The sequence below is a fragment of the Bombus fervidus genome, chromosome 12, assembly GCF_041682495.2.
Source record: "Bombus fervidus isolate BK054 chromosome 12, iyBomFerv1, whole genome shotgun sequence".
NCBI classification, from domain to species: Eukaryota; Metazoa; Arthropoda; class Insecta; order Hymenoptera; family Apidae; genus Bombus; species Bombus fervidus.
In genome coordinates, this window is record NC_091528.1 from 6822561 (window position 1) to 6843087 (window position 20527).

Genomic DNA, 20527 nt, shown 5'->3' on the forward strand with positions numbered 1-20527 from the left:
ACCAACTCTCCCATCAGTTTCCCAAAAGGTATCCTATAACGAAATATCGTTTAATCGAACACCATATTCCGGATGTCCACGGTAACCACGTTCCCAGGAATAGGTGAGCAACGAACTGGCCCTACCTGACGTCTCGTCGAGGGTTCTCAGAAGGGTGTACTCGTACAGGGGTGTGTGTGTGTGTATATATATGTATATATACGCACAGAGTATCGTTGGGCACTATTACAACGAATAAGAGAGAAGGGAAGAGAGTAAAGGAGGCTCGTGCGAAATTCGATGATTCGCAGGAACGGATGACGGGGTGTGTAGCGACAGGTAGTTCCCATGGGAGGTTCATGGCGGAGGATTCCCACAGGAACGAGACGCGAAACCGGGCCACCAGACTCGAGGCGAATTCCGGTCGGCGATTCTCTTTGATTCTTTCGCGAGGCTCGCTTTTATCGAGTCGAGAATCGAGTTCTATGGCTTTTCACGTATTCTGCTTCATTTATATGTTCTCTCTCTCTCTCTCTCTCTCTCTTTCTCGATCTCTGACAAACATTCGTCGGTAAACTAAGGATTTTTATGCATTTATGGGAAACTTAGAACTGCGAAAATGAATAGAATCGTATAATGTGAAAGGACATACAAAATATCTTAAGTATACTTGCTCGTTGTAACATTTAGCGAGTGAAACAAATCTCTGATTAAGTTTTATTTCCTTAGCTGCGTTGAGAAAACATTTAATTTGCATAAACGTTCGCAGTCTACTCATCACGAATGTTTAGCTGTCCCTCAGGAAGTTTGTTTTGGTTTTGCATAAATCATTTAAGCGATCGTTCTCTTTTTACCTTCCTCTCTTTTCCCTGCTTTTTTTAAAAATCAACGTTTGCGAACTGGGGAAAAATTCTCTTCTCTGTATGAACGATAATTCGTGGAAATTTGCCAGAGGAACGACGTACAGTCGCTCGTGAAAGCACTGGAACATTTAACGTAGAAAGTTTTTATCCGTATATCGCATGTGTTACGTAAAACGTTTTGAAGTTTCATTTCGATTTATTGAAATTTCTTCACCTGTAGTTTTCATATATATTTATAGATTGGTTACAAATTTTATCAATATGATCACGATAGATGTCACAGCTAATAGACTGCAGTAAAGGACATAATAAATCAAATTTCATATCTTCTACGCGGAAGCAGCAATCAATCCCTTCTTAAGGGGATTTCCAAATTATCTTTTTATTTCATGCTCTTGAAAATTTTCAAGTTATTGCTGGTCATAATAATTACACCTTTGGTATCTTCCAAACTTATCAGTTTCGTTTTCAACGGACTCACCTTTTAATCCAACAGACTGTTTTCTTTCGAGATTGCCATATCAATTAAAATCTTTCTGTTTAATCATAACGTAAGGCCAAAGTCAGGAAATTAACAAAACTGTACTTATTACATGTTTCTCCTGCGAACCTCATATTCATATAGAACTTCATAGAACTTTCCTGCAAACGACATGTTTGTGATTCTTCAGGATCGCGTTTTTAATGACTGGTTGCGCTTCCTTGAGAACAAACGTTTCGTAAACATAGCAGTACAACGAAGAACCACAAACACGTCATCTAATAACTATCTTGAAACTTCAAAATCTAAGAAAGTTTCTACAAGTGCAATACTTTCACGAACCACTCTCGAAAGACAAACTGCAAACTGGATTGCTAAACTTTCAAAATCCCATACTTCGTCACTACTCGCCCCCGTACGAACCTTTATACATACATACACACGCAAATGCATTGCTGAGTCTCTGCGCAGATGCCGCGGAGAGGTTGCTGACGTTACTGGGCGTGGACGAGGATCTCGAGGACCTGGTGTCGTCCTCCGAGGACGAAGGTGTCGAACTGGATGATCTCGACGAGGACGAGGAGGAAGACCAGCGCGAGAACGTCAGGCTGTTGCATCAGTTGGCCGCTTCTTTGGCCGAGGAATTGAAGCAATCTCATCAGAAACAGACTTCGAACAGGCTCCTGGCCAGAGGTGATCCCTTCGATAGGGATCGAATGGAGCTGATTGGGACGAGTTACCTGGAACACAGTTGCCTTGATGAGGTCGAAGACCCGAAAGGAAGCAGCTGTTATCGAGACAGCGTGGCCGATAAGTGTCAGAGACAAGATTCGTCTCGTTCGTTTGGCAAACAACACGCGATCTTCGAGCCTTATCAATGTTTGGAGGGCCGTTTGTGGATGGACCAGGAAAGAGATGAAGGCAACAGCGACGTCGAGCAGGTTCCAGCGTCCTGGAATGCCGGCTGGGATGCCTGCGCTACGGAAGCCCTCAGATATCTCGTGGAGGACGAGGGACTGCCGCCTCATCATCCTACGGTCTTGGCGATGAAGGATCATCTGGAACTCCAAAGGGAACGCGCCTTTGCTCGATACACCACGTAAACGAGTCGCTCTGATTTTTATCGGATGAGGTACTTGTTTTTTTCTCTTTTTTGTTTATTCTTAAAGGAAAGCCCGTCTGGCTTTTACCGATAGGAACGCTCCCACTGATGGAGAGCAACCGCGAGCCGAACAGAATGGAAACGAGGGGGTATTTCCTGTTCGGAAGCGGAGGTTGAAAGATGAATGTGGAGATGGATGATCGGAGGTGGCCAGATTCTTGTGGAATTAAGGAAGTCTTTGGTAATAGGTATAGTTATGGGTCCGGGGTGGAGGAATTTATAAGAGGATTAATAACTATGTACATTATCGGTTGGGAAGTATTAGGCTACTTACTGAGTGAATTTGAAAATTAATTGGAAGATTATTAAACGATGAGATTGTTAACAAGTGATTAGTAAAGCGATTAGTAAAGCCTTGAAGGTTGTTATTTGGTTTGGAACCTACGTAGACATATGAGATATTTTTCTAAAGTGCAAAATTATCTCAAGTTCGTTTTATATATAACTTTTTTCTTAATAACGTGTTAAACATGTCCTTGAAATATTACGAGTCTTTCTGTACTTTGTACGAATATTTCTTATAAATTCTCAAGTACAAAATCATGATCAATTAGTAATTTCCTTGATAATTTGAACCAGCTATCGCATCTTATATCGAACCATAAAGTGTCCTCATATATTGATCAACTCCATAAAATGAGAACTACAAAAAAATAATGATGTTACAATCGCTGTCTTTTAAGTCATATTATTATTATATCATCTTATAATAAATAACCAATGGAAATAAGTCGTTTATTTTTCGAAAATCAAATACTAGTCACGTATCTGTGTAACAAAATTGAGATATTTAAATTACTCGATTTAAATAATTTAGATAAAAGCCGGAGTTGATCGGTTTGGCTTTCAAGAGGCTCATTTATGAACAGGACTGTATTTACCTACTTTTCAAGAAAACCTTTTCAAGAAAAATCTAGAAAAGGTTAAAACGTTGATATTCGACTTGTGAGATATCTTGAAGTTTGGACTTTAGCTGCGAATTTCAATGGTTATACACTGGAAGCCTCGTGTCCCACATTCACTTTTCAATCATCTCGAGTGGAAGCTTCGTGATCGTCCGCACCTTGGCGATTTTGCTCGAGCAAAGAAGTTCCTGTCACAATAAAAAGAAGGAAACATGACGAAACGAAGAAGGAGAATCTCTTTCCATTCAGAATAAAATGCATTCACCGTGTGTTTGTAAAGTGAACGACGCTTTCATACGGCGCACCGTGAGAGAGACACTGTGCTCGTCAAGTAGATTCGAACTTCTCCATAGATTTTTCTGGAGGATGTGGCTGTGGCTTCGTTCCGGGCAACTTTTTTTCAGGACGAGTTTTCTCGTCGAGCAATTACCGTGAGAATGTCGCGCGACTGATTTCTTCATAGCTTTGTCGCACGTCAAAAGTGAACGCCCGCTCGTCAATCCCTTTCTACGACCTTTCTCCTCACCTGAAAATTAAAAATTAAGTGTTAGATCGTGTAATAAGTTCGTTCGCATTTCCTTAACAGAGCACCAAACTTTTATGTAAGATTGCTTTTATATAAGAGCTATTTAATCGTCGATCTATCCTTTGTAATTGAATCGAGCAACTTATCATATTCATGTAGTTATTTAATAATTGATATTCTACTCACATTCTTGGTGTTATTTAACGATTAGCTGTGAACAAAATTTTCCAAGCACCGAAATAATAGAAGGAAACAGGAATAATTTCACGAAGATCCAAGAACGTTGTTCTTCCTTCGTTACTATCGTTAGATAATAGAATTATAAGCAATATTTATATTATATCACTTGTCATATATCAACCAGCTAATATAGATAACGTTTATATAAAATTCCTGAGAATATTCATCAGAAGACAGATGAACTTGTTACACGATTTAATAAATAATCAACCAAAAATTCTAAAAACTCTAGGCTAATTAATACTAAGTACTATACTCTTTGAAGAGTTGAGATTCACGTTTGACGAAGGCTTCCAGCGACAAAACGATTCCGTTTTTTACTAGGCATTGTACAGTCACTGATATATTCCGTTTCTGGCTAAAAGACGATCGTGGATCGATAGATCTGCGATTCCTCAGGTTCCTACATCGATGATACAGCAGAAGGAGGATGAACTTAACATCCAATGGCGCGTACAGATTCACGTGTTTGCATTCAATTACCAAATCGGCATACTTTTCTTTTTCATTAATTCGTCCAACCATAAAGCGAGCCACTTTTTTTTATCATTTTTTTTTCTTTAGTAGCACAATTTTGTACTGGTTTTCATGTATTGTCGTTAATAATATTATAATCGCCATCCTTACTAGCATTATCGATTATTTTTCTTTTCCATTTTTTACTATTATTTTTTTTTTATTATTTTTTTATATTATTTATTGTACCCTTATCGTGTTAGGCTAAGGAAATAAAGTTCTCTCTTCTCGCACGCTTTCGATCCATTGGACGTTAGATTCACTCCACGGAAAACGAATGTCAATAAACGATGTCAATACGAAGGGGTTCATACGCTGGATCGATATGAACGAGAGAAAAAAAGGGCTGAACATCCCATGGGGCAGAATTTCTTAATTAATGTCGACAAAGAGAAACCTGTAGATTTTTATCGTGTATCGCTTTAGACTTTTTAACTCTTCAAAGTTGCAGAGAATGAAATATCATGTTAAACAATATATTAAAGAGTTAAATTATTTTTACGGATACGAAAATAATTCGATCGATCGAATGATCAGGTCGATTGAAGAAATTTTAGATTTGATAAAAACGATTCTCTTTTATATTTGTCTTTTTTTCGGAAAAGTGAACGGATACACTTCATATAGTGTCATGCACATTTCAATTTTTTTAAACAACATAGTCATCGTGTTATGTTATTTCCATTACCGCGGATATTTATATACATATGGAAAATCTTAGTGTTCAAATATGTATATAATGTTCAAAAACATATAAACTATACAAAGTGATATTTATTATGATATTTATCAAACTATCTAAATTCTATTCCTTTGGCTTTATTGCCCAATCCAAATTTGCTTGAACATCTGCAGTTTAGTGCGTCAGTTTTATCGATATCGACTGATTTTGCACATTTGAAGGGTTGAAAAGCGAGGAGAGACGTCCGTTGAAATCAGAACTAAATACTCTTAGAACAAACTTGTAGATTATTTTACCGTAACCGTGTGATAATTCGAAATTATCAAATTTTTTAATCGTTCGAATATTGCATCACATTTGTGCCTGTTTTCTCAACATTTTCACCAAAAGTTTACCAAGTGCGTCCGTTTAAGTCAGGCTCGTAAATCTTGACTCCATAAATAGACGGTGGATTTTTATGCAAATTCATATTTTTGAAGATAAACACGAAGCAAGTAGAACTCTCGGTAGAAAATTGTTTTGCCTGCCAAATATTATAGGAAGCGGTATACGTTGAACATTTTATACATTTTTTCATATTACTTGCACTCCGTGCAGTTTCCATATAAACGTATAAAAATCTGCGTAAGCTATACTCGTAAAACTTACTGTAAATCCTAATTTCAAAACAGAAACGCTCAAGACCTTACAAAAGAAAAGGGAAAGGTAAAACAGTGCAATGCAATGTTCGATCGATTCCGATCAAAAATTCGTATACGATCGAGGGATCCAGTGTCGTCGATGGAGCGACGAAAATATTTAACGCTAGCTAATATCGAATTCTAAAAAGACAGTTCATCGATTAGATAGGTTTATAGAATATTTCTAGGTGATTAAGTCAGCGACGAATCGTTCCTGGTGTACGAGGACAATTGTTCAACGTCGACATTGGATCGATGAAAAAGTCGTAAATCGGAGAATAAATTTTGGCGAGTGATTTTCGATCGACGATCGAACCTCGATCACGAATCACTCGCTCGAAAAATCAGAGAGAATTTTCTGCCACGACCATCGATCTCGTGGACACGACGTTCCATTTCGTTTATTTTTACGCTTTAATCTTTACGATCCTATGTTTCACTATAATTAAATAATTACTGTGCACGCAGTTTCATTGAAAAATTCGATTTCAATCTATTACAATCCGTTATAACTAGACTGCTAGAATACTCGTGCAGATTTATACTTTCACACACATGATTTAAAAAATGAAATCGAAGAGAAGAGATCTTTTCTACTTATTAAATATTCAAACAAATATTTATACTCTTTATGTATTTTTACTATTTATCGTACATTTTATGTATTTTTAAATGCTATGTGTATTCTATGGACTCGTGCACAGTTACATTTTTTATATATACGTTTACTTATAATTTAAGTCCATTTATAATTTATATTTTTCAACGTAAAGATCGAGGACGATTGGACGCACTATTATTTTTGTAACTAATAAAATTGCGAACGAATATTTCATGTAAAAGCAGTTTGATTCCATAATGGGTAATTTAATGAAATACTTGAATGTTTTCCAAGTTCTTAATTACCATTTTTTAGAATAAAATTATTAATAGCTAGTTGCACATTCCAATACGAGTTTAACAATGTGTGTAATACAGCATTGAAACCATCGAAGATGGCAATTAAGAGAGAAATTCAGATCTTTAATTAAATTAGCTTCATGAAATCAAACAACTTTCACTTTCATCGAACATTTTTCCCTATCTTTGATGATTTGAAACATTGTGCGAATATTAAAGAATCTGGTTTTTTTCTTTAATAATCGAGATTATTCAAAAATGGCTGGAAAAATGAATCACGCAGCGTGAAGATGAAATCGCGTGCCTCCTCTGAACGACAACTTCCTTTAAATATTCGTGATGAACACGTTTCCACGAGATCGAGCGAGGATCGACTCACCACTTGTACATATGTGTAATATATCGTTTTAACTTATATACGACTATTGTTACTTTTACAATAAATCATTGTAGATAACATTGACCAGTAAATAAACGAGCGCTAAGTTAATTAAACTCTTTTTTCATAACTCCATTCCACGATGATTAATCATGCATCGTTATTAGACTACGGATATTTATGCAAATTTGCATTTTTATACACATAATTTACAAAATGGAACTTACGTAGAAAATTGTCTAATTTACTGGATATCGTAAAGGGTGCTGTATCGAATATCGAAAAGAGATTCAATGTTCTCTACATTTTTTCATATTACGTGTACTCTATGCATCTTTGTATGCTCACATTTTCTATGAATGCATAAAAATCCGCGGTTTGTTTTCTACAGTGCTAATGAAACCTCAAAATATTTTATATAGCACGTCTAATACATACACTGCTGACCATAAGTATTAGAATATTTATTCGTTATATTTATCGAAAAAATTAAACGAATTTTATTTCACGTAGTATTCTACGTTGCAAGACGTGTATGTGTGGCACGAATAAAATTACAGATCCATAATAAAATAAGTAGAAAATAAAAGTGAAAGGCATATATGTATTTGTATCAAATATCATCAACTGACCTAATTCTTATGGTCGTCAGTGTACACAAAAGGTTTCCACGGTAAGTATTGAAATATCATACTTTTCTCAAGCAGAGTACCTTCAGAAATGACATTGTAAGCAACGATCCCTCGTCGTCGAAAAACAATTTTCCAGATAATTTGTCTTTTCATTTGCCACAAAGGGACAGACGAAGAGAACGTCCTTTCAGGTTGTCCAGCTCGAAGAAGTCGAGGAACGCGTATATTGTACATTATCGAGATTTCGAAGGGATCCAAGAGAACAGAGAAATCCAGGAAGTTTCACGGTGGCTGTGGGCTGTGGACACTAGAAGAACCCATAGGAAGGCTCTATCTGGCACGCGACCAGGTTGAAAAGGATCCCATGGGCAGGTTTATCGTGGCAGCTTGCCTCGGGGATCTCTCTACGCCAATGGGGCATCTGGTGTCGGTTCGTAGCACATGCCATGCATCTGCTCCGTCGAGGTACTTTTGTTGTCTTCGACGTTCGTTCGGCGAAAATAAGTCCAAGCTGCTGTTACCAAGGGAATCTATGCTCTTTCTCACACCGAATCGTTCCTCTATCAAAGATTTACCGATACTGATTTATTTTTACTCGAGGTTTTAATTAGCGATCGATTAAGGAAACCGTTGGCCTCGATTTGAATCTCCCGCCGATTCTAATCGATGACCACCTTCGTAGCATTTTCGAGCAGCAACGGTTGTCAGATGAGCGAGACTGATTTTGTAGGGCGACAAGGAAAGATCATATCTAGTAATTTTTCGTTGAAAATTGGAAGATCTCGTGGATATATACGTAGATAAGAGTTGAAGCTCTCCTAATTGGACACGTTTCTTGATTCTCTCGAAGGACATCGTATCTCGTATCTCGAAGATTGAAATTCTCAGAGGACGTTTAATTTTTTGATAGCGTTATTCCGAAATTTTGTATTATCGTTCGAAAATCTTCGTTTGGCGATTTCTGTTTAAAAAATTTATAAATCTTACGGGTACGCTTTGCGAGAGTTTAAAGTTCTTCCTTGGAATATAATTGGACATGTTTCTTCATTTTCCTGGAGAAGACGCAAACTTACGTATCTAGAGGATTTAAATTCCCAGAGGGGACAATAAATCCAACGTCCAAGTTCTCGGAATTGCCATTCCACTTTGCAATCTTCATTGAAAGTTACGAACAACCGCTTCTCAAACTTTCTGCTATCGTTCGAACGTGGCAATCTCTATCGAGACTTACGAAGTCCGATAACATCGACTTTTTCCACTCATCTGACATTCAATGTTCAAATAGCCTGTTTCATAAATTTTTCTCCGAGACGCGAATTCGAAACGCCTTCTGCACGATCATTTACTAACTAATTCGATTCGATTATCTATAAATAAATATAAATCTACGTGTCTCCGTTGTACTGTAAAACGCTGTAGCTAACGCTATAATACCATGAAGGAGGATTTACGAACCAATTGTATAATTCATTCTATAGCGTACCCCGCTATAGTCGAAAATCCAAAATCGAATTATCCAAAAGGGTGCTGATCGTTGGCCTACGCTTCTCGCGAGTTTAATTCGCCCCCTCTTAATTCCGACGATCTCTAATCATCCCCGGGAACATCCTGCCGGGTGTTCGAGCTGGCTGATGCCTTTTTTTCCACACGAGATCGTTTCGATTTTTTCGACTGGCTACAGTGTGGCCGTGGACGAGAAGGCAGAGGGTGGCCGAGAGGGGAGCGAACAGCTGTTCCTGGTTGAACCGTCAGGTGGTATCCCCGTGTTCGTCAGCTGCGGGGGTGAAAATACGAGAAAGGGTTGCGAGTAGACTCGTTTCTGCCGATCGGCCACCGAATTCCCCGAAATAGGTCGATTGGAAAACTTGAGACACGAATATTCGTGGGATCAGGATTCCTTCGTTTGTTTTTTTTAAATATCTTTTTTTATATCAACAGCGGTGTAAAGTAGCTGGTGGCAGATGCTTGGAACCTGGAAATATAGAGTTTCATGGGCTGATGAATGAAACGGAGTGTGCACGTTTAAATTCTTTAAATATTCTTGGATACTATTTGTTGGTTGAAACAGTTAGGGGATTGATTCTGTTAGATCGATTATTTGAACGATGGTAAAGACATTATGGAAATATCAGGGTCCATGAGTCAATAAGCGAAATGCTACAAGCTTGGATCCTTTTAATAGTTTTGGATATCACATTGATTGAAACGATTAGGAAATTCATTCTATCAGATCAGTAAAATTATTTGAATGAAAGCAAAGATGAAAACATAAAGTTTCATGGGTTAATAAGTGAAACGGAGTCTACAAACTTGGATCCGTTGAATAATTTTGCATACTACATTGGTCGAAACGATTAGAAGATTGAAATTATAAAAGGATTCTATTGGACCAACTATGTATATTTGATAAATTTGTATCAATTCATTTATATTGAATTAACACTTTTTACAAAAATATTCGAACAGACAAGAAGAAAAATAGTTTCAAAGGGCATCGAACAAGAATATATGAACCACGGCTACGATATACAATCCCGTAATTATTTCAATTAATTTACATTCAAATAAACAAGAAAAGATTTTAGGAAGCGCAAACCGACCAATGCAACGAGAGATAAATTGTTTCTCCTGATGAACCTAAGATGTTGAAGAATTGTATACACTGTTTTACAGGTGCAGCACATACTTAAACATTTTTTCTCCCATCTCGAGCAGTTGTCTCGACAATTGCGTTCATTTATCTTTCATGGAGGGACGAAGATGTTGGTGGCTTCTGGAAAAAGAAGGCAAATACTATCGCTATGAAACACGAAGAAGCAAACGATAAACTCCTCGTCGTTAACTAAAGGTAAATTCCATCAGAAGCTCGGTAAGGAAGTTTGTTTAAAAGATCGAAGGCAGATCTGCTGATGCATTTACCCTTGTAATGTGCTAATTAAACTTGGGAACCGGTTACCAACATTCTTTCCAAGACCAATTGCAGTATCAGGACTGTCGATATCGAGTTGGTTTCCTTGTTCGTATCGCATTTGACGAAGCGTGCGTGTCTTCGGCTACATAAAGTTAATTAGTTCAATATTTGATAGCGGACACGCTGATAGCCAGAGTAATTGAATGCGTTATCTCGCTTCTCGAATTTTTCCGATTTTTTAAATTCCAAGTTATTTCGTTTGATGTTACGGAACTTGGCAGATCCTTTGTGTGGAATTTTTGTTGCCTTTCACCGAACGTTTCCAGCTTCGTCGACCAAGGATCGAGAAGCCTAGGTGTGTGGCACGAGCCAGGCCCTAATCAAAGATCACTGTTTCCTGGCAGATGTTTTTGATTTTTCAAAATGTGAGAGGGGAAGTCACCTTTCTTCTTTCTTGATATTTTCAATGGTGATCTTCTTATCGCTTTTCCTGGAAATATTGGGCATAAATTAGTAGTGGAATTTTAAAAATATTTAAAGACGCTGTTGAATAACATATACACCGTTTCTTTTGATGGCTTATATATATTTCAGCGACGATTTCCTTTTATTTATAATAGTCTAATAGCCTACGACTTTTCATACTGTATAAAGGTACACTTTTAATAAAATCTGACCATCTACTTTTATGTAATATGAATTTCAAAATATATCGATTACCGAAGAACGCTGTCCATAGACCGCAGATACCTATGCAATTTTATGTTTCTACAAACATAATTTGAAAGATAGAATCTAAGCAGAAGTTTGTTTATCTGCTAAATACCATAATGAGTACTGTACTCTGGATGTTTTCTGTATTTTCACATGTTATGTGTATCTCCCACAAGTGCATAAGAATCCACAGTCTATAGACTATTATGGCAATGAATATTTCGAATAATAATATCGAGAAATAAACGAAGCAACCAGGAAACAATGTTGAAAAATGCCGCGTTGCGGTGGGAAGGTGGGCCAAGCTTCACGGCACGGTTAGTAGAAACTGGCAGCAGATGTATACTTCCGGCAGCTGTAAGAGTGGTGTCGTGTGCCTTTATGTTGCACGCGCCGATTGGCCATTAAAGAATAGGCGCAGCTGGGGGATTTGATGATTTCGAATGGAATCAATTTTCTGACCCAACTGATCGAAGTATCGTCCTTCGTCTGTAATTTTGTTTAAATTATTACAAACATTCCTTCCGAAATTCTACACGCTCGCGATGAGAAGTATGTCGGTATAAATTAACTTCTCAAGTTTCCATAATTAAATTTCAGACGAAATAATTTAGCGCGAGGATGCTACACGGGAAGAGAGAGGGAGGAAGGGAGGGAGAGAGAGAGAGAGAGAGACAGAGGGAGAGAGAGATAATACAATATACGGATGGAAGTTTGTACAGAGACACACGTGATAATTTATACCGGGTTTTTATCGCGCCAATGGGAACGTCCAACTTTTTTTTTAATATCTTGCAACTCGCTGCACATGCTGGAACCATCTGTCGTTGAACAAAACTTTTCACTTTCGTAGTTACGGCCGCGAGACTTTTATTGCCGGCGTACGCATCGCATTTTGTGTTTTAACATCTTCATGCTTCGCCTCTTTTCTCGAGCTGCGAGAGAAATAGCTTTCGCGTTACATTCAAGACCTGCAGAAATATGCCTGAACTGCATATTAAGCTGGAAAATGATTGTAGTAGCGAATCAGAGAATTTTTACTCGATATAGAAACTTTTAGTTGCTTTCTTGGTAGGAATTATCAAACTCGGTACAATTATGAATCTGACATTTGTTGTTTTTATAATTGCTACAAATATGCAGTTGTTTAATGTTAATTGATGATTACTGACAGATGATTAATGTTATCCTTCGTTGAAATGTCGATTCGTCGATACTAGAACATTCAATTATTTGAGATTACAAGCAAAGTATTAAAACTGGCACCAGAGAAATTATAACGGAAGTACACGAAAGAACATGTATATCTGTTTAAACGTTTTGCAAAGAAAAATCGTGCAAATCCGCAAGAATGTAGTCTCGTAAGTCTACAACATTTCTACGAAAGATTACAAATTAAAACAAGAAAGAGAAAGAAATTTTGTAAGAAAAAATTACGAAAGTGTAATTATTTATTTTTAACATATTACTTACTTTTATAATGGTCTATGTTAATATACACATTTAGATGCACGTGTTATAAATCAGTAGTCTTAGTGTTAAATTCTGCTTCTATAAAATTGGTTGAGACAACTAATATAAATTCATATAGATGAATATGGAGGTACGAGTTAAGATCACTATTAAATTCCTGTAGATATAGGGACATATAAATTTTAACTCTGTTGGAATAAGCTTCAGAAGCAACTTGATTCGCCTTAAAAAGATCGAGAGAATTAATTTGGACGGTTTCTCTCACAGAGAAATGGCTGAAAGATCCCGGAAGATCCGGGCATATTGTACATGGAAACAGCAGCATCTCTGTCCAAACTATTCTACGCTGTAATTCGAGTGATTTTATCTCGTGTCTGCATCGACGTGTTACGATTCTCGGACGTGGCAATTCAGCCAATTTACTCGATTCCCCCGACGTTCCACAATGGCTTGCCAGAAGTCCCCATGACAATATCGTGGACATCGTGGAATGCAGACAGATCGAGCTGAACCGACACGTTCTCCACGCGAATTCACTGCCTTTTGTCGCAATATATCACTTTGCGGACCGCTTGGACAGTAATAGAAAAATTATAGCTGCGAAAATTACGTATTATTGTAAATGAAGCAAATATTTATGAGATATCGATAGAATTCCTCGAATATTTTTCTAATTTTTCATAGACGAGATAATTAATATTTGAATGTTTGATGATCCAGATCTTGCAGATGAGACAGTCATTTTATGACAAGATATAAATTAAAGAAATGTTTGTAAAATATCCATCAGAATACTCTTAAAATATATTTCTGATCGATTACTAAAGAAGTTTTGATTTGAAAATGACTGTCTACCGTGACTATGACTTTCATCTAATGATCCAAGTTTTCATTATACATTGATTCTGCTTTGCATTTGCGGATGCTTGTCACGTGGAATTAATGCACGGTACGTGTCTCGAATAGACGCTGGTTGCCCTGAAACCATAGAATTAAGCAACATATCCCATCGTCCAAATTGTATTATATTATAGTGGCTATAAAGAATATTAGCATATACGTTTGTTCTCCAAGAAAGCGACTTTTTTAAACAGATATTACATTCCATTTTTGACAGCATTTCAATTTTCTCTAGCCATATGGAAGTACTAAATGACACGAAATTTAATATATTTGAATCTAATTAATTGATATATAAATGTTATAATAGATACAACAAAGCATAAAAGACTTTTTTAAATAAAAATACTTTTTTGTAACCACCGTATATAGAGAACAAAAAATTTGTCCAAACGTTTGTCACGTTCGTTGGTAAACGTAATTCTCTTTCGGAGTTTTGATTGATGGTAATTCTTGATTAAAAGATTAGCTTGCTTGTTACGTAATAACATTTAGAGATGAACCTGGGTCGATGTCCGAGTCAGAATAACCTTCTGTGCAGAACTTCTGTTTGTTTAAACTGCCATTTGGAGCTGCTTTGCTATGCTGGATATCGGAGCCTTTAATTAAACTGTCTGTAAACCTCGTCATTCCTGTGTTTGCATCGTAGATGCGCATAGATATACTTATGCAAGCGAGTTATCGGCAAATCGACGTTAATTGCCATTTGGCTTAACTCAGTGACAAGACGCGCAATAGTTGGAATCTTCAAGCACGATTAATGTATGATATCTTTTCTGATTTGTCAAATGAGATTTTATATCTGTTATTTATCATTCTAATAAATTCTTTACACCTTGATGAAGTAATATGCAATTCATTTATGCCTTCTACTAATGTTTATGTAACTCTTATTCGTTATTTCCCTGCTTGATCCTTAAATTTTAATTAATGCAATGATTAAATCCACTTATGTGATCTCTATCATGGTATTGCTCGTAAGAAGTGACTTTTACCAATTTTTGCAGTAAATGTAATAAAATGTACGAATCAATAACGAATCAATAATTAGAACAATTACTACGCTTTTAAGAAGTCACTAGACTATAAATGTAAAAAAATAACTTAAGCGTGGTTCCTTTATATTCTAAGCGTAATTAATTGATTTTGCATACCTTTATTCAAACATTATTGTATCGTATCATATACTTTTTCTATTATCTTATATCCTGTGTAAGAGCAAAAAATTCAAGTGCAATTTTATAATTATTAAAGAAAAAATGCATAAAATATTTGAAGCGAAGTTTCAAATAGTATTAAACATATAATGCTAATACCTATTAAAGATTTAATGCAACGCGGTATAATACTTAATACGTAAAAGAAATTTCTACTTAAATATCATTTAATCGCATTGATAAAAATATGAATTAGCATAGGCATTCGCAATCTGGTTATGAAACACGATACATCGATTGTTTGCATCTCCATGGACAGGTAAGTGATGAATTCCATTGTAACACGAAGCAGCGAGGAAATCTTTGCAAGTTTAAAAAATTGTTGGCACGCGCGTAAAGGCCGGAAGCGGGGGCTCGAAACCGAGGGTGCAAACGAAAGAGGTGGACTCCACGTTTGTCTCTCGAGCCCTCCACTAACTTTTTTCCCCCATATGGCTGGCACATGTGGGTTCCCCATGAGCTACGGAGGGGGCAAAGTAATCGGGAAACCAGCTGATGGTCGCCGTTTGTTGGCCTTCTTCAGTTACTCTTGGACCGTGCTGTGCTCCGAATCCGCTTTCGCGGCGTTCCATCCAACCGTCTCCGATTTCCACGATAAATTGCAGCAAGTATCACCGTGAGAAACGACCTTAACCCGTTCCCTAACTGGATCCACGAGAGGAAAGACGGAACAGAGCAGCAGCAGCAGCAGCAGCGCAGGACGCCGATATAATCGAGGTGAGTTCGATGAAATCTCGACGACGCCATTCAATGCAGAGCTTCGCTTTCTGATCCGCTATTTACTCTGAGTCAAACTCTGAAATTTAATTAATAGTTACTTGACAGTTTCCATGTTAATATATCTTATACTCAAGTGAACGTAGAAGTTGGATAATTGGTAGTTGTTTCAGCGAGGCTTCAATTAAATCTGAACGTTTAATTTCCTGCTAGGTCGGCCGATTCGATCGATGTTTTTGCTGTCGGTATTAAAGATAAGAATACGCTCCAACGTGCAGAGATCCTCCATCAAGAGTCGGTATAGTTCAAAGCTTAATTGCTAGCCGTTAGGCGGTTTATCGAGGTTTTTCACTCTCGATAGCGCAATTAGCGCTAATTAAACTTGTTAATTGCTACTCGAAAGTTTAAGACTGTGCTACGAAGGCGTCGGGATACGACACTGGAAATATCGTCTACGAGAGAAATAGGGTTTTATCGTTCTGTTATGAAATCTCGATAAATAATTACTCTTACAAGTTTTTTCAAATTACCTTCCTATAATTGCACAATGTCTAGAAAAAGTATTTGCACTGTATATATACTTATAACATTTATTACAGCAAATAATTAGCTATAAGTTTATTAAATTTCGTATACATGCCTATAAAAGTTTGGTACTGGAAAAATGAAGTACATAAGTAATAATAGATATTACTTGATAAATATTCTATTTTATAAATATTGTTCTATTTGAAAATAAGTATAGGTGCAAATACTTTTCATAGTTATTATAAATTGATTTTATACTGTTACCTTTTGGGTTACAAAATTCCTCAAGTCAAAAGCAAAAGTATTTTTAAAGCGTTGATAGATTTAAATTAAATCTGAATACTATTTAGTAAAGAGAGAGATCGTAAAAGCCAAAGAAGAATATCGTGTATATCTTGGCAAATTAACTGATATTATCAAAGTTTATCACGCACTTGCAAACAATCGTGTATCTGTAAATTGACACAATTATTAAACAAATATATACAACCATAACACTCAATTCTCTAATTATTTCAATCAATTTACATTCATACAACCAATCAACGATATTGGAGGGACCGAATGCTCGAATATAAAGCGGAGCGAAATAAAAATGGAATAGAGTTTACGTAATAAACGAAGACTCAATGTCCTATTTTAACTCGTTCGTGTGTTTCGTCGACAATATTCTAGAAATTTGGCGAATAACTGTTCTTCCATGACTGTTAGCCAAGTTAAAACGCTCGTGTTCGCGAATTTTCGAAGAAGATAAATGTTTATCGTTGCTCAGAGCGGAAGTGGAAAAAGTTAAAGTGGCTGCCAGAGTCTTTCAAAACTTCCTATAGCCCGTGCTTAAAACTTCTCCAGCGTAAATAGAGGGGGAAGATATTCCAACTTTTTTCCAGTCATAAAAGTAGCAATTCCTGGGCTACAGGCTCATCAGAATTATTGTTCCATCTTATTGACGATCAAATAGAAACTTTGACGATATTTCTACCATAAAATCACAACCACCCGGACGTTAAACTATTCTCGTTTCTTTTCAATCTTGACAAATCTGAGAAGAAGAAAACGTTGTTAATAGAGAAATTCTTATTAATATTCAAGCACTATAGTACTTGATCATATTTTGATTAACATACTTTTCGTCTTTTGTTATGTAAACGCACGCATTCTATTTGACAACAATGAGAATTTTATTTGTTTTTCGAGTGTGTAATATGACATAGTCGTTTGTGGATATTTAACTCAGTTTGTATTAACAATAGATAAATGTTGCTAAACTATGTGTCTTAATAGGAAGGTTATGACTAAAAGTAGTATTCAACGCCTTCTTCTGACATTTATAAGAAGCTTTAGAAAGCTTTGTATCACGAGATACAACTGTAATAAGAACGAATGATAAAATCGTTGCAGGACAATTATTCGTAATCTTGTAACGAAATTATATTCTCTTAGAATTAAACGTGGGAACACATACCTTTGTACAGTGACGTACGCAATACGTAGAAGAATTAATGTTCGATAAATTTTTTTACTATTACATCGTACTTTAATGTTAATGCTACTCGCCTGAATGAGAACTCGAACGTTAAACATTAAAACCGCTTTTCCAAAAATTATGGACTATAAAATTCAATCTAGAATTCTAACTGTACAACTGTCCTACTACAGCGATGCGACTAAAACGAATAAGTTTAAAAGAAGACAGCGAAAGAAACGACTACATTTTCATTTGCAATAAAAAGGGTAATAAAAAAAGCTACTCGAAGCTTCATTGTTTTCGACTGTCCATCTTACTCTGTTCCAGCGGTCAGCGAATCGAGGAACAGTGAAATGCTTTTTAAAAGTTGCAGCCGTCGAGATAAAGCAATTCGCTTTCAGCGCTTTTCCACGCAATCGAGTCGAGTTGTTCTGAAAACTCTGAATGGTAAAAAAGAAAGGAAGAGAAAAGAAAAGAGAGAAACGAAGACAATCGAAGGGTAGTGCGCGCACGCGCGCGTGTATGTGTATGTTCGTTTTCGAAAGTGTAACACGTTCGAAGGCCCGTATTTTGGCCATTGAACCCCGCCAGTGGTTGGCACACGGGGGTGAATCTGGCGATGGGGGATGGGAATCCTTAGTAACAGTGTAATCCCGAGTATTGATTTCGAGGGGCTGGCTTTAGGCTTGTGTTACATCTGTATACACGGCGTCCTACAAACATCGGTCAACCTGAGCAAGCTACGAGAGATCGAGAGGCGTGATCAAACCGACCGCTTTTCCAGCGTGTCGAGCAAATTACAGTAGCTAGGAAAATTGCTAATAATTAGCCGAGCGATCCGAATAATAGCGGAGAATTTGTTAGGGAATTAATCGCTGCCTTAAGCCTGGTTCAGATTAGCCGGCTGAGTTATACGAATTCAACTCGTAGTCGAATAATCTTCTTCTTCGAGAGAATACAAGTTAAGTCGTAAATTGTAGCGACATCACGTTACTCAGGGAATAATTACAGCGTGGCTCGCCAAAGTATTTCATCGTTTATCACTGAATATTTATCGATCATTTATCAACTGAATATTCGGATACATCATACGTTTCATGCAAAACTTTTTGAAATTTCATTAGCATTGTAGTGTAATATGACTGTCATAATCATATTCTTAGAAGTTTTTAACCAATTTAAGATGTATGTATAGTTAGAGAACGTTCGAATATACACTTACAAACGTGCAAACATATGTTCAGTAAAAAAATTAATATACAGCATGAATAAACATTTTGGATGGCAATTCTAAGCCAATAAGGAGAATGCAAGTTGCTGGAATTTAAATTGCGTGGATTCAGGCGAAGTAACTTAACTAATCTGAGAGAGACTTTGAATTCGAGGAAAGTCGAGAGTTTCGAGAGGATCGTCCACCGAGAAAGATGGTAATTGGTAATACTTTAGCGTATTCGTTGAAATAAAGAGGGATAACGAAACGAGAACGTTAAGAAGAGAATAGCGAGGATTTTCCAGGATTAACTGGGACGATTGTAATACAATTGGGCTCGTGTTTGCAGAATAAAAGTGAATTTTAATTGGGGCTGAGACGTAAAAAGAACGGCCCGGTGATTTAGATTCCCTTTCGGCCGATGGAATAATGTCTGGCGAGCTTAAGAGCTTGCACAATTTAGCAAATGAAAGCAACGAGCTTTTAAAATGGTTTGCAAGAAAGAACTCTCTCAAAGATGAAACCTTAAATTAGAACACAAGACGAACGAGCGAGTGTATATACTTTTTAAAAGAGAGTAATCGTAATATATACTGTCGCTTAAAAGTGTCTGGATACCTGCTTACTCTTGAAAAGATACTTTAACTACGCTTTGACTGCTACAAGCTGTAACGATTTCATGTTTTATAATCATCGTACCTAAGTACAACAGTATATTATAACCAGATCAAATTGATTTTCCAAGTCAATACACAGTAATAAAAATAACATTTGTAATTGTCAATCTTTATATTGAACTGTATTTTATTGCTTGACAAATTGTTTTCGTTTAGATTCACAGAAGAAATTGGATAAAACAGGATGAAATATCGAATTAAGGAAATTTTGTTAAGAGAAAAGAATTTTCAAGATTGCTAGGTTGTAGGAAATTATTAGACAATTTAAAAGTGCAAAAGTTCACAAAATCCACGTAATGTGTAAACATATACAAAATATCTAGAGTATATATCTATTAGTATATATAGTGAGCGAAGCAAATCTTTATATAGATTCCATTTCCAGGGTTATTTTAATAATAATATAGAATTTAGAAGTTAGAAAAATCAACTTTAAAAATTAAATAACTCATGTCAAAGTCTTGTGAGAGATTTACGATCCGACGATAGCAATTGTGAGTTAAAAATGTTTTTCTTCTCAAATTTCAGATGATACCGGATTCGGAAAGCATTTGTCAGACTTCCGAGGCTGCGGTTAGGAGTACAGACGTATATCACAAGATTAAGAACACGCCGGAAGGGGAAGCGGCCTCGGTGACCGCCTGGAAACGATATCAGCAACTAGTGGCGATCGTCGAGTCCAGGGGAGAAAAGTTCAACCGGAAGTCGATGATCGAGGCAATCTTTCGCGGAAACGATCTCGTCTACGCGAGCCATTGATCTCAGGATCA

General features: G+C 36.7%; 1 protein-coding gene across 2 annotated transcripts in view; it reads left to right on the forward strand.

Moving 5' to 3' along the window:
• LOC139993242 (uncharacterized) overlaps positions 1-7424 on the forward strand; it is a 35717-nt gene extending 28293 nt beyond the window's left edge. For both annotated transcript variants that reach the window (XM_072014792.1, XM_072014793.1), the window contains one exon: positions 1795-7424. In XM_072014792.1, coding sequence (XP_071870893.1) covers positions 1795-2426 — 632 coding nt within the window. In that variant the 3' untranslated portion in view covers positions 2427-7424. The remainder of the gene's footprint in view (positions 1-1794) is intronic.
• Positions 7425-20527: the final 13103 nt, after the last annotated feature.